Source organism: Chionomys nivalis, chromosome X (genome assembly GCF_950005125.1).
Source record: "Chionomys nivalis chromosome X, mChiNiv1.1, whole genome shotgun sequence".
Classification (NCBI taxonomy): domain Eukaryota; kingdom Metazoa; phylum Chordata; class Mammalia; order Rodentia; family Cricetidae; genus Chionomys; species Chionomys nivalis.
In genome coordinates, this window is record NC_080112.1 from 62,041,225 (window position 1) to 62,066,497 (window position 25,273).

At 36.1% G+C, this 25,273-nt stretch overlaps 1 protein-coding gene across 3 annotated transcripts in view; it reads right to left on the minus strand.

The window, feature by feature from the left end:
* Pola1 (DNA polymerase alpha 1, catalytic subunit) overlaps window positions 1-25,273 on the minus strand; it is a 329,844-nt gene that overhangs the window by 180,437 nt on the left and 124,134 nt on the right. For all 3 annotated transcript variants that reach the window (XR_009056492.1, XM_057760368.1, XM_057760369.1), the window contains 4 exons: window positions 10,512-10,544; window positions 9,666-9,758; window positions 7,464-7,669; window positions 5,265-5,397 (listed from right to left, as the gene is read on the minus strand). Coding sequence is in view for 2 of the 3 variants with exons in the window: in XM_057760368.1 (XP_057616351.1) it covers window positions 5,265-5,397; window positions 7,464-7,669; window positions 9,666-9,758; window positions 10,512-10,544 (465 nt within the window). In the remaining variant the exon portion in view is untranslated. The remainder of the gene's footprint in view (window positions 1-5,264; window positions 5,398-7,463; window positions 7,670-9,665; window positions 9,759-10,511; window positions 10,545-25,273) is intronic.

Here is a 25,273-nt window from a genome sequence, read left to right on the forward strand (position 1 = left end):
AAATGACAATGTATGCAGAAAACATGGTTTCCTTCTCTGTCAGTTAGTAAGTGGCATAATCACATACAAGTCTAACAAAAAGAAATGTAAGTTTATAAACTATGCCACATAATATTTGAATATTTAAAATAATCAAGACTCTAGCTCCATTGTTCTCTGAAGTCTTAGAGTTTCTCCTCATGTTTGTAGTTTTCTCATTTGATTAGTTGGGATCAGAATATAACAGCTACTCTGACTTAATGATCTGTTTCTCAAAGCCTTCTCTAACAAAATAAACCTCCAATGCACTACACAGCACTGAATTTACTTTGAATGTCAACTTGAGCTCTGCAGAGTACAATGAGTTTGTAACAGAAAGTGGCAAAACAAGATCAGCAACAGCACCAGTCAGGAGAAAAATTATTTTCTAACAATACTATTTGAATGATACAGAAGAAAAGCTTGGTAAAAAATGTTCATGCCTTATAAATATGAATCTAACAGTAACACCAAATTGTACTAACACTCAGTATATTACTTTCCATCACCATAGTAAGGTATTTTCATTTGAGAATATTCTTGACTAAGCAGTAAAAACTAGTAAATCTGAGGGTGTGGTCTCCCTTTATCACCCAGGTTGACATGGAACACATTGTGTAGAGGAGGCTGGCTATACAATTGAGACAATCATACTGCCTCAACTTCCAGAGTAATGGTATTAAAACTGTGAGCCATCATATCTAGCAAAGTTAGCAATGTCTAAAGCTTTTAAACTGTGAGAATAAGTCTATTGTTTTATATGATTAAACACAAAGAATACACACAGCATATATGAAGAATGACGGTTACTATAGGAAAATTATTTGTGCAAATATTACAAGCTAAACTAACTACTGTTTACATAGAATGCAATTCTTACTTGAAAGAATGGTAGGAAAACTATAGTTATTTTGACATATGGATCTAGCAGTTTCTCAAAAAATAAAACCTGATAGTTCAAGGGGGAAAAAAAAAATCTGACAATAGATATCATCAGTGACAGAATTCAACCTTTCAAGTGCAATTCAAACTTTACAAAATATGTTTCCACTTCTGGAAGCCTGACAACTTCCCAATACTTAAATACATTTCTAATGAAGTTGGAGTATTTTAACATGTGCTTTGATAGTATACTTGAAATAATCCATTGTAATATCTGCATAATTTGGGGAATAAATCAACAAATAATCTACAATGTCATACATGGATAAACTAGCCACTCAAGGTTCAATACAGGAGTGAATAAGATAAAAATATATGATACATGTGTATGAAAATAACATATAGCACATTTTTACAATGACTATACACTAACAAAAATACGGAAAAAACTCAAAGTACAATACAGAGTAGAAAATTTTAAAGTAAAAGAAAAAGATTGCTGGTATAGTCTTAGATTTCATATTACAAATAACTTTAACAAAATACAAAGATTAAAGATTACTAGGAAGACAACTAACCTTTCTCATATGAATGAATAGGTAACTATAAATAGACACAGACTTCTATGCTATATTTATCAGAATTTACTATGCTTGTATTAACACTACAAAAATATAAAAAACATAGGGTCACACTATGTAGCCTTGGCTGGCTTCAAGCTCAGTAAACAGAAAAGGATGGCTTTGAACTCAAAAATCAGCCTGCCTTTGCCTCCGAAGTGCTGGGATTAAAAATATGCACTACTACACCCAAAATATATCCTTCTTTATAAATACAAACACAAGGGCTAGGGAGATAGTTGTATCATTAAATAGTTTAACCACTGTTAAGAAAAACAAACAACAAAGCAGTCAGCTTAGTTACTAATAATATCATGTATTAAAAATGGAGATGTAGAGACAAGTAGCTACTTGGGGCTCCCAGGTCAGCCAGCCAGCCAAATCCACTCAGTAAGTTATAAGTCAGTGACAGACAAACCTGTCTCAAAAAGCAAAGCAGGGGCTAGGAGATATAACACTTGCTGTGTAAACAGGAGGATCTAAATTTGATCCACAGAATTCATGAAAAGTAATTGGGTATGACTTGCCCTTGCAATCTCAGTACTGAAGAGGTGAAGACAGGAGGATCCCTGGAGCTTTCCATGAGGCAAGCCTGGTCTACCTAGCAAATTCCAGGCAGTTGGAGACTATTTCAAAGAAAGAAAATCATGCATGAAAACACACATACACACACACACATTGCACTATTCACAGTGAAGAGCTTTTTTAACATTAAAGACATGATGGTCAAAGTATAGAAAACAAAAAATTGACCCAAGTATGAATGTAAGTTCTAGAATATATTCTCTCGAAAAATCAATTGAAAACACACTGTGAAAGTGGTAGCAAAGTTTTATTTTTAAAAATCATCCCCATTACAAAGAAACTGTGATGAAAATAGCATCAATATTTTGTTATTAACAAGCACCAACTTTTCACAAAACAATTTTCCTAGACCCATTCATATAGTCATATCTTTGATACAAATGCTTTATTTCAAGGAACATACAATAAGAAAGTAATCCATCTAAAAGCAAAATGACAAGTGAACACAGATGTTCAATGGAATTATTTATAATAGAAAAGAAAACTTAATAATCAATAAGAAAAATAAACATGTCAGAAAAAAAGATGATTAATATATTGACAATCCTAGGGTCTTAAATAAATTATTTTTCCAGTAATATTAAAATATTACATGAGATTTTTCAGGTAATATAGATACACAGAAGCCAGGCATGATGGCACTTATCTGCAATCCTGGCACCCTGAGGGAGATGGGAAGATCAGAGGTTCAAGGCCAGCCTCAAGTGTATAGAAAGTTCAAACTAGCTTGAGCTACATAAGACCTTGCTCTGTCTCAAAAAATATAAAAACAGATTTCAAAACAATAAAGTAATTCTAACAATATAAAATATGTTTTCAAGTGTATGGAAATGTGAAAAATGACAATCTTTAACAAAGACGTAGTATAAATGAGTTTTCATTATAAAATTTCTCCTTACCACTGAGACAGAGGGACTGATCTATTGGGAGCTCACCAAGGCCAGCTGGACTGGAACTGAAAAAGCATGGGATAAAACCGGACTCTCTGAACACTGTGGACAATGAGGGCTGATGAGAAGCCAAGGACAATGGCACTGGGTTTTGATCCTACTTCAAGTTCTGGCTTTGTGGGAGCCTAGCCAGTTTGGATGTTCACCTTCCTAGACCTGGATGGAGTGGGGAGGACCTTGGACTTTCCACAGTGCGGGGAACCCTGACTGCTCTTCGGACTGGAGAAGGAGGGGGAAAGGAATGGGGGGAGGATGAGAGGAGTGGGAGGAGGGGAAGGGAAATGGGAGGCTGGGAGGAGGCGGAATTTTTTTTTTCCAAAAAAAATAAAAAAAAGTTAAGAAAAGTTTGTTTGAAGTTTAGCGTTAAGATAATTCAAGCATTCTAACATTATCCTTCCCTAAACTATTTGAAAAGAAATAAAATATATCAAAAAACAATGTTTTAGACATAAATCCTTAACATTTTATTAAACCAATTTATGCCTTAAGAGGTATAATATAAGCACATAAAGATGTGAATGTATTCTTTAATGATGTAGTAATTCTTCTGAATACTATATATATACTGTAATGTTATTTATTATATTGATAATATTGGGGAATGTGTTATTAGGCAATTACATATTTTATCTATGTGCTTTTCAGTATATTTACCACAAAGTCTTAATATTTCTACTTTAGAAAGAAGTATTTCTTGACAGATGTAACTGGCATGTGACAGGTTCCGTACATTAGTCTTTCTTTTATAAACAGATAATAAATGTGGAATAAAAAAAAAATTCTCCTTAAAGTCATCAACAGATCCTTTAATTTTTTTGTTGGAGTTTTGACAAAGAAATCTATCAGAAAGTGGTTAAACACTTTTGTGTATAGAACCAAAGGGTGCTCAATCGTGCCACAAGGACATGTGTTCAACTATGTTCATAGCAGCATTGTTTGTCATAGCCAGAACCTGGAAACCACCTAAATGCCCCTCGATTGAAGAATGGATAAGGAAAATGTGGTACATTTACACAATGGAGTACTACACAGACAGGAAAAGAAGTAATAACATTGAAAATTGTGGGCAAATGGATGGAGCTAGAAAACATCATATTGAGTGAGGTAACTCAGACCCAGAAAGACAAATATCATATGCACTCACTCATAAGTGGATTTTAGACATAAAGCAAAGAAAAAACAGCCTACAATCCCCAGATAATAATGAGGACCCTAAGAGAGACATACATGGATCTAATCTACACGGGAAGTTGAAAAGGATAAGATCCACTGAGTAAATTGGGAGCATGGGGACCATGGGAGAGGGTAGATGGGGAGGAGAGAGGAAGGGAAGTGGAGAAAAATATATACCTCAATAAAAATAATAAAAAATTAAAAAATAAAAAAGTAGGTAAAGTGATTATTTGAAAATCAGCTTCTCATTATGTAAGGATACTTGTCTTATTTAATTATTTATTTTGGTTTTTCAGGACAGGGTTTCTCTGTGGTTTTGGAGCCTGTCCTGGAGCTAGCTCTTGTAAACCAGGCTGGTCTCAAACTCACAGAGATCCACCTGCCTCTGCCTCCCAAGTGCTGGGATTATGCGCCACCACCGCCCGGCCAGGATACTTGTTTTAAAGAGGAAGAAAATCTATTAACTTACCAGCAATCTTCCTTATTACACACTACTTTGGAAATCAAGATTTTGCTTCTCAAATTAACTAAGAAAAATATCCATACCCATGATGTGACATGGTTTTGTTTTAAGATGCACTTGTGCTTCAGACATACAGAACAGGTTATTACTATAATTAACTCTGTACTCAAAAGACTTTTGATTACACATACACATTTGGGGGTGGAAGCAGAAGAGAGGGAAGCAGACAGGGACAATGGGGAATGGGGAAGAGAATGAATAAAAATATAAGAATGAATATGAATGAACAGATCTATGTGTCAAACAACTATTACTTTGGAGGAGTATGCAAAATGAAGCATTCTCTAGGCCCTTACACATTGGTAAAAAGGAGAAGTCTCATCTATAGCAGATATGGTAGTACCGTGGCTGGAAGAGTTATGCTAATGTTCAATCTGTGAGCCAATTGTTAAGCAGCTTTCACCCCCAGCCAGAATTTATTTAAATTGCAAGGATGAGGTGGTTCTTCAACTACCTGAAGGAGGAGAAAACCATATGACAGCAGCTGGGCTCAGCAATAAATGCTACATTTACCTTGTTAATTTCAAACTGGCTCACTGGGACACTGCCATTTAGCACATTTTCTCCAATTTCTATTAACCTCTTCTGAATGTTTTCCACAATGGTGTCCCGGCTTTGATCAGAAAGAATCTGTCCAATGACAAAACTGTATAAAGAAAGAAAAATATGAGTTTTAATACCATGCATGCATGAACAAATAAAAGAGACATGTTCTGAGATTAGTATATGGACAAGAACTAAGAGCTAACATGAGGATTAGTGTCTAGAAGGCAGTTTAGATTTTATATTCATGAGGGTTTTGCTGGCATACATGTCTGTACATGAAATGTGTGCCTGAAATCTGCAGAGGTCAGAAGAAGCTATAAGATTCCCTGAAACTAGAGTTATGGACGGTTGGTTCTGAAAATCAAACCAAGGCCCTCGGCAAGAACAATAAGGGCTCTTATCCACAAAGCCACCTCCCCAGCCCCCACTGAATTACTTTATTTTTAAATATTAACTCTACCAAAAATTTACTAGCCTTAGAATTCCCTTTTACATATAGTTCAGTCATTTACGTGGCAGCTAATGCTTTATGCACTATACAATACAGAAAAGTGTGCCATCACATTTTATGTAATTATAAAATCCAGAAGCAATTATATTCTAACCATAAGTTAAAATTTATCTTTATTAATAAAGCAACACACAGCATCTTTGGCATCAAGATACCATCTCCACCTAAGACAACTATTTAGCTAGGTAAGACGGAATATAAACTTCTTAAAGTAAACTTTTAAAAAAATCTAAGGGGCTAGAAAATTGGCTTAGTAGTTAAGAGTACTTGTTCTTACAGACGACACAGGTTTAATTTTCAGTGTCCACATGACAGCTCATAACTCTAGTCCCTGGGGATCCAATGTCCTCTTCTGACAACAATGGGCACCCAGCATTAACATGGTGCATAGACAAACATGCTCAAAAAACACTCATACACATAATAAACTAAAAAAAGGAGAAAAAAAAATCCAAGATACCAAACTCTTCTTTCCTCAGCTTCCTCTAACTTTATGCTATCCCTCAAAACCTCAAGAAAAAAGAAATATAAAGAAGCCAATATTTTATCCAATTCTGAAAAATCACAGAGCAAGAGTTTGACAGCTGCTTTACAATTTGTCAGAAAAAGAATCCTAACAAAAACATTTGTATAGCTTTAATTACTAATACATTTCTAACTCAGAGAAATGTACTTCTATTATGATCCATCTTTTCTTAGAAAACACAAAAGCTGAGGAAAACACTCCAATCGACAGCCTACACAAAGTAGTTTCATCTGGAGTATATTTGATGGCAATGAAGCATTTCAAATCACATTTCATAAAAGACAGACCACGACCTATACTCAGATGATCAACTTTGCCTAATCAAAAGTAGTTTTGCAAAAGCAACACAATCTCTCAACTTGAAAGCAGAAAAGATTGGAAAATAAGTTTAAAATGCTGATATTTAGCAAAAATTAAAAGAACTTTTGAATCTAGCCATAAAGAAAAATTTTATTTTCAAAACTGATCTAGATCACAAAATAGGAATATGTAAAGATGGCAAATAACATGTATTAACTTTTAAAATGGTTACTTCATACATTAATAATACCATAAACAAAAAATCTTTGAATCATAATATTCAGTTTAAGGTACAAGGCTAGTGGGTTGCATATTACTTCAGAGGCACACACAGTATTTTGAAACTAGCTCTCAAATTAATCTGTGGTTAGTTAGAAATCATCTATATCCAAATGATATATGGGAATAAAGTCTCACTCCATGGCCCACTTTTAATCACAGATTTTAAGTTATAAAACAGGAAAATCATAAAAATTATGCTTATAATTAGGATCTAGGGATTCAGGAGTATAAGACACAAAACTTTCAAAAGGAGGAATAATAAACAGTATCAACGAAATCAACCCTTTAAAGATCTTAGGTATAAAGATTTACTCTCAACATAAGATGTTATCTTTTATCTAGTGTTTCTTGCTGTGCAAATTTAGCTTTATTTAACTTTCAATCTAACTGTAAAACTCTATTTGTAATATGCAATAATATAGCAACAAAGAATTAAGGTGTATCCTTATGCTTGGCAGACTGACAGAAATTTTCCATAGCACTTGGATTTTCTAAAATAAAAATTTGAAGGACAAACAACAAAAACAAAATTAAAAGCTAAACTCACTTTCCGGTGTCCTTGGCAAGATCACACCAGTCTCTTCTAACTATATCTAATCCTTTTAGCTCCTGTTTGGTAATGTAATTCCCATCTGACGTTGGTTCAACAACCAGAGCAGCATATTTCTTTTTCTTCAGCAGTAGTAGAGACTTGAAAACACCATCAATGTCTATTTCAAGCAGTTTGTATAATTTATTCACTTCACTTTTTACCTGGAAAAATTTCAATTATTTTATTGTCAGATTCACAAACACCTAACAGGGTAAAAATGCTCATGTTATAAATTTCCAAGAGTTAACCTCAAAAAAACTTGAAGGCACATATAATTAAAATTTATTATTTAACTTACACAACACAGAATTATTTAGGGTACAATTTAAAAACACTGAAGTACAAAATGAGATCTTAACATCACTCTCCAGTGTTTACTGGGAATATTCACAGACAGAATATCACAAAGCTATTGGCTCTTGGATGTTTACTGTAGCACTATTAACACTAACTTAGTTATGAAATCAGCCTAGGTGTCCATCAACAGAGGAATGGGTAAAAAACACTCAGTATATCCAAACACAAGGAATTTTTCCAGGCATAAAGAATTAAATTATAATGTGTGTGTAAAAATTAATACAATAAGAAATATTCAACTAGTTAAGTCAAACTCAGAAAAACAATTATATGTATTGTAGATTTTATATTTTATATTATATATATATATATACATCCATACACATATAAAATCATGACATGAAAATAGAAACAAAAATTATCTAAGAAAACAAAAGAGCTTAACTCACATATGGGGGTAGGAAGCTATGGAGAACATGGCCAAAGTACAGTGCATACAGTATGACAATGTCTGTATAAAACCTAGAAGTATCTACAATGAATATACACCAATTAAAATAAAAATTGCAACAATTCGGGAAGTTGAGGCAGGATGACATCATCATTGAAGTCAATTTTGGGTGGTTACAAAGTTCAAGACAAGCTTGAGGTATATAACAAGCTTTTATCTCAAAAAAATAATTTTTTAAAAAAATTGACAGAGATAATAATATAAATATTATCATTCCATCAAAAAAAGGCTATGAACTGGCTCGTTTCACTCCAGGAAATACATAAACTAGGGGAAATTATGTGCAGGTCTTTCTTGAGTGTAAAAGAATGCAATATGTATTTGCCTTGAAACTACTGAATTGATTAACAACTAGACAATCCAATAACTATGTGGGCAAAAAATATATAAAACTTTGATAGATAATGTTCAAAATATTCATTATCACCTTGAGTACAGACAAACAACAATGTGCTGAATGAATAAGTGAACAGTCTTGAACAGTCTCTTGTCCTTTGCTGACAAGGCCAAGGCACAAATCATCTCCTCTAGGGAAAACTTCAAAGATTTGCAATGCCCACCATGAGTACAAAAGACCAGGCCTATGTACAAGTGAAAAGTACAGTTCAAATTCCACACTTTCCAGGAAGGAAAACCTGGTAATTTGTAAGGTATTTCCACTTTTAGAACACTAACACAAAATCTTAACAATCAAGTGCTCAAGTGTGAATCACCATTAAGAGGCCACCGATGGCTGGGCAGTGGAGGCACATGCTTACAATCCCAACAATCGGGAGACAGAGGAGGTGGAAATCTGTGAGTTCTAGGCCAGTCTGGTCTACAAAGAAGTTCCAGAGAAGCCAGAGCTGTTACACAGTGAAAACCTGTTTCAAAAAATAAACAAACAAAAAAAAGAGGCTACCAACAACAGCTTCTAAATGTCCCTTTCTAAATATATTTTCTAATATATTTAAAATACTCCGATAAAATTAAATGTGTATGTGTGAGTACACGTTATATGTAGAAAAGTAAATATTCATCCAATCATATCTACATATGAAATGTATCTGAATACTATTGGAAATAATTTCTTTGTGAATGACAATACATGAAGTTCTAATAGGACTACATTTAATCTTTTGTCAAAGGAAAAATGTAATCTACTGTTTAAGGAAACCAACTGCCTTTGAATTTTGTCCTCAAAACAAATTAATATAGAAAAAAAATAAAGAATGAAAAATTTAGTGATACTCAATTTATTATTTTCAAAAGTATACACATATACATAACACATGAACTGATTGTATTTACTGCGTTAAATACAGAATTCACAAATCCAGGTAAAATAAGCAATCATTAAATCATCTCACCTTGTTTCCTAATTTAAATACTTCTTCCAGATTGGTGCTGTTGGTATTTATCATAATTGAATCTGTATCTCCATAAATAACTTCAAGATTCATCTAATGAAAGCCAAAAGTATAAAGATTAATAACAAAAACACACTGATCACTACACACAATGAAACTAAAGGTTCCTAATACTAGAGACTATAGGTGTCACTGATTTTTCACAGGTCATGTTACTTGCTATCTAGACTGTAAGGCTATACTTGGAGATTAAGCCTTTCATGAACTAGAAATGCAAGCATTGCAAGATTAAGAAAACTTTCTCAATCATCGTTTTAAAAATCTAGAAGACTTAACTATATGTAGTTTCAATTGATACAGAATAGGGAATTTAATAAAAATAAGAATACGACTAGGAAATGGTCTATATTTAATTATTCTACCATGTACTTAGCAGTCATAACAGTTTAAGAAGCAAAATTATGGATTAAAAAATTCTGGGGCACAAACATTTATTGGATTCTCAAAGAATATTTAGTAGAATATGAAGTGTGCCCCAAAAAAATCAATCATAACAAACAACACTGCAACACATATAGTATAAAGGCTTGGAAATAAACTCTAATTAGCACCATAACTAAGTTGTCTGAAAGACATAAAGGCTTCAAACAGGTCTAGTACTAGATCTTATCAGGGCTGATTCAAGAGAAAAGGCTGCAATCCATTACCAGGGATTATAAATGTAAAGGAGATATACTGAAAAACAATTTCAGTATGTTTGGGTTACAATTTTCCTTGAACACTAAAATGTCAGCTGGTATGATATGATATTTAAGAGTTGTTTTAGAATGCAATATTCAGCATTACCTTCTGTACCATGTCTTTCGTGTGCATCAAAATCTAAATAAAACAAAAGTTAACATTAAATTATTACACAATTACATAGGCACAAGTATAACACAATTTCCAAGCATCTTTAAAGCTCTTGAATGTTTCACAACACCCAATCTCAAATAACAGTAACAGTAACATCAATATAATCTAAGTTTGCCTTCATGCTGATACCTAGTAGAGACACGCAAGGCAATAAGTATCTATTCCTGTATATCTTTAATAATCATGTATAATAAAGTAGTTCTTAATAGTATGGTAAAGGTCACTTATTCTCAGTACTAAAATTTTAATAGAATTGCATGACTAAAGAAAGTTTTATAGTGCTTAAAATCTAGCAATTCATATCCATATTTAGAATCTTAAGAGATGAAGAACAAAGTACTCCATTTAATTTAAAATTCTTTTCCACACTAAATTCCTTGAAAGTGACTATATGGTCTGGAGTTAGCATAGTACCCAGTAAAATGATGGATTTCAATACAAAGCAAATGAAAAAATATACAGATAACTATGGATGGGGTCTGCCCCCAGGCACACATGGCTACATGCTTTAAAACAAAACAACGTAAACACAGACAAAAGCAGATATGTTACCTTGGGCCCTATCAGAGGCATCATATTTAATATGTGAAGGACTCTGAGGACGTAATAATATGATGTATTGAGAGCAGAGACAGAGCAAAGAGATACTAAATCATGTGCAAGATACTGCTATGCTGAGAGCACTTCCTACATTCTGTCCTTTCTTTCTCCAAGATCTCCAAGAGGTAGCTACTATTAATATCCACATCTGTTAGCTGTGAAATGATAAAGAAAGTAATTTCTCTGTCCTAGCCACAGTAAAAGAAGGGTACAAAACTAGGCACTCTAGCTCCAGGGCATACACCTTAGTCACTCAAAACTATTGTCACTCCAGTATCATTCTCCATGCATCGATCTAAGTAAGATTTTTTTTCAATGAATCAGAAGTTTGCTTTCATCCATGGTTCTTTCTCCTACCTTTTCAGCTAAGCTGAAATCTCAAGGTTTCATTTCAGTCTTTCTTATCCTCCATAGTAAAGAATACTTCTGTCTTTGAAGAACCTTATCCATCTACCAATCACTGGCCATCTTCATTGTTCACTGCCGTTTCTTACTATTGTCCAACTTTCTTCAGATGTTCACAAGTTCTTAGTGGTTTTCATGCCTTGGCGGGGGATGGGGGCTCATGGTGAATTCTGATTAAGCTTTGATCAGATGCTCAAAAGTAGTTTTTATAATGGCTATATAGTGTAATTGATGTGGGAGTCCCCTCTGTGTGTTGCTTTTCTTGGTTAATGAATAAAAAAAATAAACTGCCTTGGGCAGAATTTAGGTAGGCAGGAAAGACAAAATTGAATGCTGGGAAAAGGAAAGAGTCAGGGAGACACCATGGATCCGCTACCAGAATAAGACATGTTGCTAAAACTTAGCCAGTAAGCCAGTGCCACGTGGCGATATACAGATTAATAAAAATGTGTTAAACTAAGATGTAAGAGTTAGCCAATAAAAAGTTAGAGCTTCACAGAGAAACCCTGTCTCGAAAAACCAAAAAAAAAAAAAAAGTTAAGAGCTAATGGGCCAAGCAGTGATTTAATTACTACAGATACTATGTGGCTAGCCAGGTAGCCAGGAGGAACAAGCAAGCCCTCTCCTTGCAACATGTAATTACCTGAGGATCATTAAATAACTAAAGTAGTGACAACCAAAAAGTGTCTCCAGAACTTGTTCTTGGTGTGTAACTCTTTCTGACTCCAGTGTTGAGAACTACTATGCAAGAGTACTAGCTTTCTAAAATTTATTACATGGTTCTATTTTGTTCTCTTCCAAAGAAAATATTTCCCTCCGCCAATATCTGGTCCAGAATATCTTTGACCAGAAGTGGTTTTATTAATTAAAATATTTTTCGTTTATTTTATATCCCTACCACAGTTTCCTCTTCTTCCTTTCCACTCCGTCTCCCCTCCACCCCCATCCACTCCTCCTCTATTTCTGTTCAGAAAGGGGCAGGTGTCAACATAGCATAGCATATAAGCTGAGGTAGAACTAAATTCCTCCCTTTGTATTAAGGTTGGGTGAGGCAACTCAGTATGAGGACTAGGTTCTAAAAGCCAGCTCAAGTATCAGGGACAGGCACTGATCCCACTGCTAGGAGTCCCACAAACAGACCAAGCTACACAACTGTCACTCATAGGTAGAGAGCTTAGGCCGGTCCCATGCAGGCTCCCTAGCTGTCTCTCTAGGAGTTTTTAAAAAGAGTTCCCAAGATGATTCTTAAGACTGGTTCAAGAAAACCATGGTAATTCCATTCTGGAGACCTTTCTGACTTGACATGTTCATGACTTTACCTTGACCAATCAAAGGTAAGGAGAATTCCTCTAGAAAACTTCTGCAAAATATTTTTGTTTCTCATGAGAATTAAAAGAAAACCAGCATCATACATCGAGGGCTAGCTAGAGCAGCAACACCCATCGTGGTAATCATGAAGGACCATTCCGGAAGGTTCAACCTAAAATGCTGAGAACAGAACTGTCTCACAGAGATATGTGGTTGCTGCTGAATAACACCTGTAAAGCAACATTCTAACTTTTCTTAGAACTTACCAACTTGAACGAATCAGGACAAATCTCCTAAAATGGGAGCCTCCAAGATCAAATCTAAATTCTACAGTTACATCTAAACCCCAGCTCTACCTATTCAGCAGTTATTTCCTTCTCAAAACCTCTAGCTGGGCAAGAAAAACTTCATAATCTTTAAATAGTTGCCACATACAGGTTCATCTTTTGGTGCCTTCACTAATACAATGGAATTTCTTCCCCAGTCCTCTGACGATGATTACATTTTACAAAGTTCAGCTTAAACCAAATTTTATTCTATAAAATCTGAACTGACCATCCAAGCTAGAACGATCTCATTGACTGTCCTCTAGTTTCTCATAGACCTTGCTGTGTCTCTAGTAACTGAATGTGCTTTGTACTATTAATGACTGTTACCTTCCCTAGGTAGACCACACGCTTCTGGAGGCCCAAGGGCATGTTCACACCTACAGACCTTAGATATGACAAGCAATCAAAAGCTATGTGTCAAGTGACTGACAGGTCCCATTGTAATCTCAATTATTTTTCTAACAGACACTAGAACTAAATTATGGTACAATGCAGTGTGAGGAAATACCCAACAAACTTTTGAGGAAAAGGACATAATAAGGTTAAATTAATCAAAGAGAGGACAGAACTACTTATCAAAGGTTCATCTCCACCTCCTTACAAGACATAGCTACTCTCATCACAATGGTCAACTCCATAAGCTCTCTAGGTAACTATTACATGCAAGTGAAGTAGTACAAGAACAATTTGTCACTTTTTCAATACATATTCAGTTCTCCAGTGCTTTCTACTAAGAGCTGGTGACGATGCCTTGAGGTCAAAGTTCTCGCCACAGTCTGCAACTCTTCAGTTTATCTGATGTTGTATCAGACAAACTGTAACCAGACTGATTGCTAACCTCATGTTTCTTCACTAAGCAGTTCTACAAGGGGCATACTGTGGTAACCCTGAGTCTGATGCTAATCGAACTACTAATGAGCAAGATCATCCAAAGGCTGCCTTAGGCTAAGGCCTCAATTCAAACTGCTTATTGGGAAGTGCTCTGCTATTGGATTCCCAGTGAACTACAAAACTTAGCATCTAGCAGAGGGCCTGGTACATGGGGATCGCTAATGAATAGTTGGAGGGTAATGACTGAATGATCCTAAAGATAGGTAGTTGACAAGACCCAGGTAACAAATGAGGAAAATTAAACTCTGAGACTTCACCTGAAGATGTGTTTGATACAGAGGTTATAGATCACTGTCTGACCTAGAAGCAAGACCTTTGGATTCATTTTCTTTTCACTGTATCCCACAGCCTTATTATAAAAGCCAATCCATATGAATGTTCTAGAAACTATTAATCAAAAACTTATACATTACAGGTATTTCCTCCACTGAAGAAATGCATTTTTAAAAATAGCCACTGGTATCCAGAAAAATCTACGGGACACAAGGTACAGTGAATACAAGATGACTGTTCATAAATTCATTTCAAAGTGACAAGCCTAATATTAAAGCTAGCCATTCTGACAGAAAATCATTTTATAAGCACAAGCGGCCAGCAAACAGGGCTCGAAAAGATTGCTAAATTCATTAATAAGGCAGTCTGCAGCTATCTGATTTCACAGCAACACCTGCATATTTAGCTACTCATTACCAATTGGATGATGGAATTTTTTCAAGCACATTTCAAAAATCTGCCAACTTCAAGTGTAAAAAAATAAACTTTGTGGTTAATTTTTCCCTTAACAAAGTACAGCTGTTGAGAATAATTGTTCAAGATCTTACCCTGTAATGTCAACTGCAGCAGAACAAAGAGTATTTAATTAGCAAATCTATCCAGTAATTCAACACCTATTATATAAAATGCCTTCGTGATTTTATTCAGGATAATTTGCTAAGAGGGTTATTACTGACATTCAGATGGAATTTAAAATTCCTACGCAAGTCGAGTCATAATAGCAGTAATGATCTCCCCAATCAGGAGATTCGGTGTCACACAAGGCTCTCTTGCAATGCAGCAGCCGATTTCCTGACTTCTTAATTCCTGGGCTCAGCTCAGTGAGAGCCCTTCATGCCGATATTTCAGTCAGCAATACATCTTTAATGGGACTCTATTAAAATAACTAGAACAAAAATGACTTTTTTTTGGTTAAAAAGAATGACAGCACTGCCATCATATCAATCATTGCAGGCTTTGCAGAACAGTGCCTTTAGGGGAAAAGAGGAGGGGGAAACAGGAAAGGGGTGGGGGTGGGGAAAGCAATAATTAAAATAATATCAAAAGGTATTTAAACCCAAATCTGAGCCTCTGAAGGCCGGAGAAATATGGTACAAACTAGAAACAAAACTTAAAAAATTGGTTTTTAAAAGAAAATGGTTTGTTCTGAAATATACTTACAATATGCTGTTTACTAAGCAGAAAGTACAAGTTTTCTACACCAAGTTTAACAGCAGCAACCTAAGCCTACTACTGATAATTGCTAAGCAGAACACCTGGGATTTATTTATATTTTCTTTCGAAACAATATTGTTGTGTTGCAAAGCACTCAAAATTTATGAAATGTTTTTAGGTGTCATTGCTGATTAATAGTATTTATTAACACTAAACAATAGAGAGCATCAGTTTTTCAGTTAAAAAAAGTTTCAAGGTCCTACTCCCAAGATTATGTCTACTAATAAATACTAACAAGAAACCCACTTCGATGCATAATCTATATGTTAAACATAATGAAAATATTACACTCTAGTGAAATAGTGTATAAGGTTAAATTCCAAACAAATTATACATAAAGAAATGGTAAGTGAAATCTCAATGGCTACTAATGACACAGAGTTAGAAATAACTGGAAAATTTTAGAAGTAGATTAGCATAATAGAGGTAGCAAAATGAAGGATTTTGAATGATAGGAAATAGGAAAGTAGAAGGAATGTAAATATTGTGATATTTGGTAATCCAGCCATCATCTAAGTGCTTCCTCTAAATTTCAGCAGTTTCCAAGCAAGACCCAGTGCTATAATTCTACTTGGTGAACATTTTTTAAATAGAATTTACACTGCATTTTCTCTCCACATTTTAGTCTTAATTCTTATATATGTTTTCTCTGTAAAATGCGCAAAGAATAGGTGCTGAGAGCTTAATAAGCATTCTGCTTTCTATCTTTAACAATTACTGCCTTTATGCTACTGGGTTGCTTACTTCTATTAATATTAATTTATTTTCTCTAAAACTGGGGTGTTCTTTGTACCTAGTTCCCTGAACTAGGTTGGAATAAAAAGAACTATATGCTGAAAAAGTGCTCTGTAAAGATAAAACATTATACAAATACTAACTTTAAAAAAAAAGTGAAAAAAAACTGAGTCCTGATTTAAACTACCAATTACTAGTTAGGTCTCTGAGTCTTCATTGATTAAACAAGGAGGCTGGGAATACCTCCAAATCTAAAAATCTACAACTTCAAGTTTGACATGAATAAATGTCTCTTCACTAGATTTGGTTGTTTTGTTTCTGAAGCAAACTTACTTCTTTAGTATTAGGAAAGGAAGACATTAATATATCCAGCAAAAATAACAACACTGACTTCAAGAATATATTTTCATATTTTTTGCCTTTGAAAGTTTTAATTGTAAAATAATTAAAACCATTAGTGCTCACAGACTGTCTACATAGCTTTATGCACATAGTATAAGTGGGTGGCTGGCTATATTTGCAGTACTTAGAAGCACCCAATACCTTTTGTTATCTTTTTCTACTCCCAGAGAGTGCACATACACATCTACAAATTTATCATGGTCTCTCATCATCAGCACCATTTATATTTTAGGCCACATAGTTCTTTGTCAAGAAGCAAGATTGAGAGGCTATAAGCTAGCTATAGACAGAGATCATGTCGTAATTAAACCCCAACACAATTCTTGGCACAGAGCAATAATTCAATAAATAATTATCTCAGGTTATGATATAATGAGGAACACCCTCGGTGGTCCATTTCGAAAGAATAAAGCTATTATAAAGCAGAACATTCATTTCTGGAAGACCTCTCCTACACACACACAATATGTATTTAAATGCTGGCTCTTTCCATACAAGAAATGAAGTGAGTCAGTTTTAATCTTCCAACTCAATCCACGGTTATATAAACAGATCAAAAAATGAAAGTCTAGTCCAACAATAAAGGCCTATCGATTATAAACTTAACTGAAATCATATTCTCCTATACATCTCCAGGTAAATGGAGTTTGTTTTAAACCCTAAATTTATAAGCTAATTAGATCTTCTGGTAACTTATGTGTAAAGAATAGAAAACATGTTGAAAAACAATACTTTCTGAAAGGTTTCTACTCCCCAGAAGACACATTTAATGATATTTATCAGTATCTCTCAATTATTGCCCTACAATTTGACAGGGCTCTAATTTTGATCCAAAAATCTAAAATATCATCAACTATGGCTTCAAATTTTAAACTGAATCTCTTCCATATCTTATAATTTCTTTACTAGAATATGAATATTTCTCCTGTGGATTTTTATAAACTCACATTCCAACCTTAAAGAAACCCCCCTTTCACAACCAGCATGCTTATTATTCTCCATTCAGTGTACACTTAAGTCTTTGGTTTAGAAGTTTAAGTTATGCTGAAACAGTAACACCAGGCTTGAGGCTGTACCTCACACGGGACTCTGGAGAGTTTGTAGAGATGGCTGTAAAGCACACTTAAATCTAATCTACTCACTAATACAAGAGCTCAAGTATGGGCCTGTATACTCCAAAAATATTAAAGTCCCTGTAAAAAGAAATAAAATCCTAAGAAGCTAAGATTGAAACTAGAGCAGGGGATATTAACCTAAGGTCAGTAAAAAATTGTTAGGACTCCTAGCAAAGATTTGAATATATGCATTTTTCTAGGAAGAAGATCCTCATTTTTCATCAGATTTAAAACTTTAATTTGCTTAAACCTAAGTACCCTTGAAGATACCCGAAAGTCACGAGAACAAAACTTTCTGACTCCTTAGGATTCTTAGAATGTCCATAAGATTATAAACACTCCCACTCAATGGGTCTTGCCCCTAGCTTTTGAGTTGGGCATTTTCAGCCCCTACCTCTAGTGAAATTCTCCTCACAAAAAACGCATGTACATGTCCAAAAGCTCTGAGAGTGGACTCCCTGATTGATTCATCTGTGGGGCTAATTAAGATGCGGCCAAGCTATGTCCATGCTTTAGTGAACATCAGCACTCAAGCAAGTTTCACACAACCTGATTAAAATTGACTCAAAATGTCTTACTTCAGTAATCACTTAGATGGAATGAATTTTACATTAGTGGGATCAAGCATGAACCAAGCCTCAGTGGAAATGAAAAGGGCTTACAGTAATAGGATTTATAAACCCACCCATTAGGTTAATGGCTAAATGATTTACATGTAACTTTCTCCCTCACCCCGCCTTCCCTCACCCTTTAACTCAGTAAAAACTATGCTTGGCATTTTCCACTGCAGTGCCACACACAAAGGAAATAGCCTTTCTATTTTGGGACATTCTAATTTCTAATAATGGCCTGGGTAGCTACCATTAACTCTTTCAAAGCACAAATAATTGACTAATAAAATTAAGTATTCTATAAGGCCTGAAAGTGCTTAATTGATCATAATTGTCTATTTGAGAAGGAGGCATCAGGCTGGCTATGCTCAGATAATGAAGTTGGGCAATTCTGAAGCACTGCAATCAAGATAATACTTACAGCTAAAAGGACATTAGCATTTTCTAGAATCTGCAACATTTTCTTTATAACTGAGGTCATGGGAAAATCTGACTAGAAAACTTTAAGCTCTCAACCCCTAACAAACAAATGACAGATCTAACAAGTTGTCACTTGTCATTACTAAGCACATAGCTTAAAGCTCAATCCTGAAGGAGCACATAGCTGGTAGTCTAGAGGACATGAAGCTGGAAAGTGACCAATGCATTGCCATCATCATTTTGACAAAAGCATTTCTGGTTTCACCAAGACTCCTTTGTAGGATCGGTATGCAACAAGACAGTCACTGTGCTGCTTTTCATTACTCTCCATGTACGTGCAGGTAGAAGAAGGAACTTTTATCCTTCTTTTTTATTCTAATTTTTTAGTATTGAAATTGAACCCAGGGCTTCAAGAATGTCAGGAAAGTGCTCTATCACTGATCTGCTCCCCAGTATGACTTAGACAGTTCTACACTGAATACTTTAGAAGGTAACGTCTTTGCTCAGAACTAAAATGATACAGGAAATTCTGTTTAACAGTGATCATCCTTTCAGTACACCCTCTTATAGTAAGGTTTTTTAAAAAAGGCTATCTTATTAGGAGTTCAGAAAAACAATTTCATGCTTTAAATCGAGGGGCCCACTTCAGAGAAACAACTTTCAGAAAGATATTCTAGTTTCAGGAAAAAGTAATTGTTTTCATCTATTCAGGGACATAAGTACTACAGACACTTGCTCAGCCATTCTTCTAGAATATAAATATTTAAGAACGAATCAAATAACAGGTTATCATTTATTAACCATTTTTTCTACTGCCCCATTACCTTATATAATTTCAGAAAAAAGTATGAGAGGAAATTAGAGAAAAGTCACCTAGGAGAGAGCCATAGACGACAGTCTAGAAGCAGTAATTTAAGATTTGTGTAAGAATCTGCTTCTCACTGCCCCCCCCCCAAATTGTCCATCACTTCCAAAGTGGCATTTCTACTCATTCAAGTTGGCCATGGCTCAAGCATTTTATACAAATGATATGTGAAGCACTGTATTATCTTTTATCTTCTTGTTTAGAAGCCCCCCCCCAAGAATTCATTTATTCATGCACCAAAAAGAACTCACTGAATTTCTCCTGCACTAGCTGATAGGGAACACAAAGATGAATGATTAAGCAATGACCCCTTTCTACAGGGCAATGGTGTCACACACCTTTAATCCCAGCACTCGGGAGGCAGAGAAAGGCAAAGCTCTGTGAGTTCTAGGCCAACCTAGTCTACAAAGCAGTTCCAGGAGGGCTGTGACACAGAGAAACCCTATCTCAATAAAACAAAAACAAAAAGAAATGATCCTTTCCTTTGGGTGTGGGTGTGGGTGTGGGTGTGTGTACACGCACACACACACACATACATACATACATACATACATACATACATACATACATACATACATAATGTACATGATAGAAGCCACTGTAACCAGAGTCAGAAAAGGTTTTGGAAATAGATTGCATATAAGTGGAAGATGAATCACAGAGATAACAGGAAAAAGAAAATGAAGGAAGACTATGTAAAGAATATACAAACTGATACACAGAAACTGAAAGCTAATAAAAGGAAATCACATTGTTCTAAAAGTTTTTTAAAATAAGAGTTTTACTCCTCCAATAGAAAGACTATAAAACATACATAGGGTTGGAATGGTCAGGGGAAGCAGGGAGAGTATAAAGAAAAGCCTGAACTATGAAAGAAAACCATATTAAGGACTTGGGAGAGTGACAAGGTAGACTGACAGCATAAAGAGGTCAGCCTGGTCTACAAAGGGAGTTCCAGGACAGGCTCCACAGAGAAACCCTGCCTCGAAAAACCAAAAAAAAAAAAAAAAAAAAAAAAAAAAGAGGTCTCTAAGACAATAAAACATGTAGCAAGCATTTAGGGTAGGAACACAGTGACCAGAGTGGCATGTTGTGGGCTGAACAGCATGAAAAGTGTCAGCAGGAATACAGAATCACATGTATTTAAGAAATGAAATCTAGATGACTTGGCGACAGGTTGCACTTGGGGTAAGAGGACAATGGGGTCAAGTATAATGCTTATGGTTCTTGACTTAACAACTGCATCATCATTCATTATGAAAAGGAATCTGGGGAGGGCAGTTTTGAAATTGAATAGGACATACTTTAGGGACTTTTCAATGAAGAGGACAGGACTAGCAAGAGGTTCAGTGGGTAATTGTACTTTACTGGGCAAGCCCAGTGACCCGAGTTCAATCCCTGCAACCCTTGTAAAAGCAGAAGGAGAGAACTGACTCCGGAAAGCAATCGTCTTAATCTCCACAAGTGCACCATGGCGTGTGTACATGTGTGTGCACACACCCCTACACACTACAAACAACAACAACAACAAATTTAAATGAAGATTGCAATCAGGTAGGTAAAAGCTAAAATGCTCAGAGAGCAGAGGGGATGTAGAGTATTTGGGGTACAAAAAATCTAGTTGAAAGAGGTACAGTATATGAATAAGCAAAACAATGTCAACCTACAAATAACAGTCTTGAGAGACTGATAGCACAACTCAGGAGGGCATAGCAGAGAAAGGGGAAACTACACAAACGCTCACACCACAATCAATGATACTAAAATGACAGGTGCTCCAAGCTCTTGATCCCTCATTCCTCCAGTACCTTCCATTCCCTATCAGCTATCGTGTCTCCATTCTCTCTGTCAAAATTGGCAGGTGTCATATAAATGAGGGGCCACCGGCAAATCTGACACAGACTGCCAGTCAGACAGTCAGGCACCATATAATGACCTTGAATGAGAACAATCCTAACAGGTGGCTAGTACAATTGGGAACAAGGTCAAAAAGGAGGAACACTGAGCCTTTTCACAAGCCACCAAAACGGTTTCAGGGCGCAACTCAAATAGCAACTAAAATCTCCATTTCTGCCTGTTTTTTGAGATGATGTTGATAAGCTTCATGGGAAAACTGAACAAGGATCAATTTATATCACATGAAACAACTAAGTTCAGTCTTAAGTAACCATCCTTTCCTCTGCCTCCCCCCCACCAATGTTGCAGGGAAAGCTGTTCTTTCTTATGCCAAATTTGGTGCCATTAGAAAGCAGTTGATTTAATTTATCCAGTAAAAGAAAAGATGATGGATCCAGACTTGGTGGCTCACACCTAAAGTACTAGCTCTCAGGTGGCAGAAGCATAGCAGTCATCATGAATTAAAAACCAGCCTGGATTACATAGTGAAATTGAGGCAAGCCTGGGCTACAAAGTAAAGCCTTGCCTCAAAAACTGAAAATAAAGCAAAACAAGACTGGGTTCTCCTCAGTATTCAAATTATATCCTTCATACTTTCCCAGAGAACTATGACCAAGTCAGAAGTGATTTTTCTACTTTGTGATTGGTTAGATTCCAAAACAGCAAATGTCTCACAGTTCTCATAGAACTTTAGCCCCAGAACAAGTCACTGTTTATACGGGGCAAGCAGCTGGAACTCAGAAGCAGGTGGAGGTGGAAGGATTGATACAACCGTCTCTAAAAACAAAACTTTAATCAAGGCCCAAAGATCCCACTGGATGGTAAGAAGCTAGGAGTCCTGTAGCCTACTGTTACTAGGAATGGTGGTGATGTTTTTCTCTTCTCTGGAGACAACTCTTCTCCACTCCTACCCTCTTAGACCTTATGACTGCAGATGGCATGGTGAGAATGAGACACACACCACTGGCATGTGGGTACTCAGATAAAGAATCCTACCAGTAGATCAGGTTGCTGTCAGCTGTGAAAGAGCCAGCACTTCAGCTGCTTCTCATTCTTTATTTTTAAATGGCAGAATGGACTCAAGGGCATGGTAGCCTGTTACCCAAGAAGACACTAAAGATTTAAAAAGATAAAATCAAAACACTTGAGGGTACACAAACTCAAATAGAACTAAGGAACTGAACAAGTGCTTCAGACAAGCGCAAAGAGCATTTGAAAAAAAAAAAACAGTAACTAGAGAGCTTCTTAGTGACAGTATAGAGGGAACTAAAAAATGGGAATAAAAAGTTCAAAAATACAAATTAATTCCTCACCAATTGGATTATAATTAGAACACTGAGAACAGACCATTTGGATGTATTCCAAAGTTATCTAATCAGTCTTCAAAACCAAAGGGCATACAAGTAAATCAATAAAATCTCAACAGCCTAAGAATTTCTTGATGTAGAATTAAAAGGCACTTTATGTATTCGTACACCACTACCAACGTCATCACTGGATCAGTCCTGACTTAATTCTCGTTAGTTGTAGACCAAGTTGGATTTTGATGTGCAAATTGCTTTTGATGATATTTCATTTTAAACAGATAAACACTTTTAAAAAAATGCAAGCCAAAAACACCCTTTTGAGAAACTAAGAAAACAGATGTGGAAGCCATTTGTTTAGATGAAGAGGAATTTTCGCTTTTATAGGAATACAATGATTCATGAACAGGAAAAAAATTGTCATCAAGTTTACTTCAATAGATACTCTTGGGTTTGAGGCAGCTTTCTAAATATGGCCATTGCTTTTCTTCACATCTCAACACTCCTGAAATATCTCAAACTACCACTAACACACATCACTTTTGTCTTTGTTCTTTGAAGTTTTCTGCTTAGTTTTAATATATTATGCTGGGGAAAAATGCCACAACTGTTGATACCATAGATATATTTTTCTATCACTTAGATAAACTGGACTATCAAAGGCTTTTGTTGTTTATCAAAACCATGCTGCCCTGGGCAAGGCATGGTAACACACACCTTTCTTTAATCCCAGCACTCTGGAAGCAGACACAGGTGGATCTGGATTCAAAGCTAGCCTGGCATGCAAACTCACTCAGTTCTAGGATAGCTACACAGTAAGACTTTGTTTCAAAATAAAAACAAAAAGAAACAGACAGGCTTAAGATTATAATAGAGGTTGTGGAGAAAGGGGCACACTCATTCATTGCTGGTGGGAATGCAAACTTGTGCAACCACTTTGGAAATCAGTGTGGCGATTTCTCAGGAAATTTGGGATCAACCTACCCCAAGATCCAGTAATACCACTATTGGGAATATACCCAAGAGATGCCCCATCAAATGACAAAAGTATCTGTTCAACTATGTTCATAGCAGCATTGTTTGTAATAGCCAAAACCTGGAAACAACCTAGATGCCCTTCAATGGAGGAATGGATGAAGAAAGTGTGGAATATATACATATTAGAGTACTACTCAGCGGTAAAAAACAATGACTTCTCGAATTTTGCGTGCAAATGGATGGAAAAAGAAAACACTATCCTGAGTGAGGTATCCCAGACCCAAAAAGAGGAACATGGGATGTACTCACTCATAATCGGTTTCTAGCCATAAATAAAGGACATAGAGCATATAATTTGTGATCCTAGAGAAGCTAAATAAGAAAGTGAACCCAAAGAAAATCATATAGTCATCCGCCTGGAGAGGGGAAGTAGACAAGATTGCAGGGCAAAAACTGGGAACTTGCGGGTGAGGTGGCATGGGGCAAAGGGGAAATGGGATGAGAAACATGAGAAGGGGAGGATGGGAGGAGCTCGGGGGATTGGGATGGTTGGGATATAGGAAGGGAGGATACGGGAGCAGCGAAGTATATATCCTAACTAAGGGAGCCATCTTAGGGTTGGCAAGAAACTTGACTCTAGAGGGGTTAGCAGGTGTCCAGGGAGATGTCCCCAGCTGGTACCTTGGGCAACTAAGGAGAGGGAACCTGAAATGACCCTATCCTATACTGATGAATATCTTGCATATCACCATAGAACCTTCATCTGGCGATGGATCGAGGTAGAGACAGAGTCTCAATTGGAGCAACGGTCTGAGCTCTTAAGGTCCAAATGAGGAGCAGAAGGAGGGAGAACATGAGCAAGGAAATCAGGACCACGAGGGGTGCACCCACGCACTGTGACAGTAGAACTGATCTATTGGGAGCCCACCAAGTCCAGCTGGACTGGGACTGAATAAGCATGGGTTGAAACTGGACTCTCTGAGCATGGCGGACAATGAAGGCTGATGAGAAGCCAAGGACAATGGCACTAGGTTTCGATCCTAATACATGAACTGGCTTTGTGGGTGCTTAGCCTGCTTAGACGCTCACCTTCCTGGACGTAGATAGAAGACCTGGCAAGGCAGGGAATTTGGACTGCTCTTCAGTATCGAGAGGGAGGGGGAATGGTGTGGGGGGAGGAGAAGAGGAGTGGGGATAGGGGGAGGGGACTGGGGGGAGGGGGCAATATCTGGGAGGAGGGGAGGGAAATGGGAAACGGGGAGCAGGTGGAAATTTTAACTAAAAAAGAATAAAAAAAAAATAAAGAACACAAATCAACCTCTTAAATAATAGCTCTTCTCAATCTT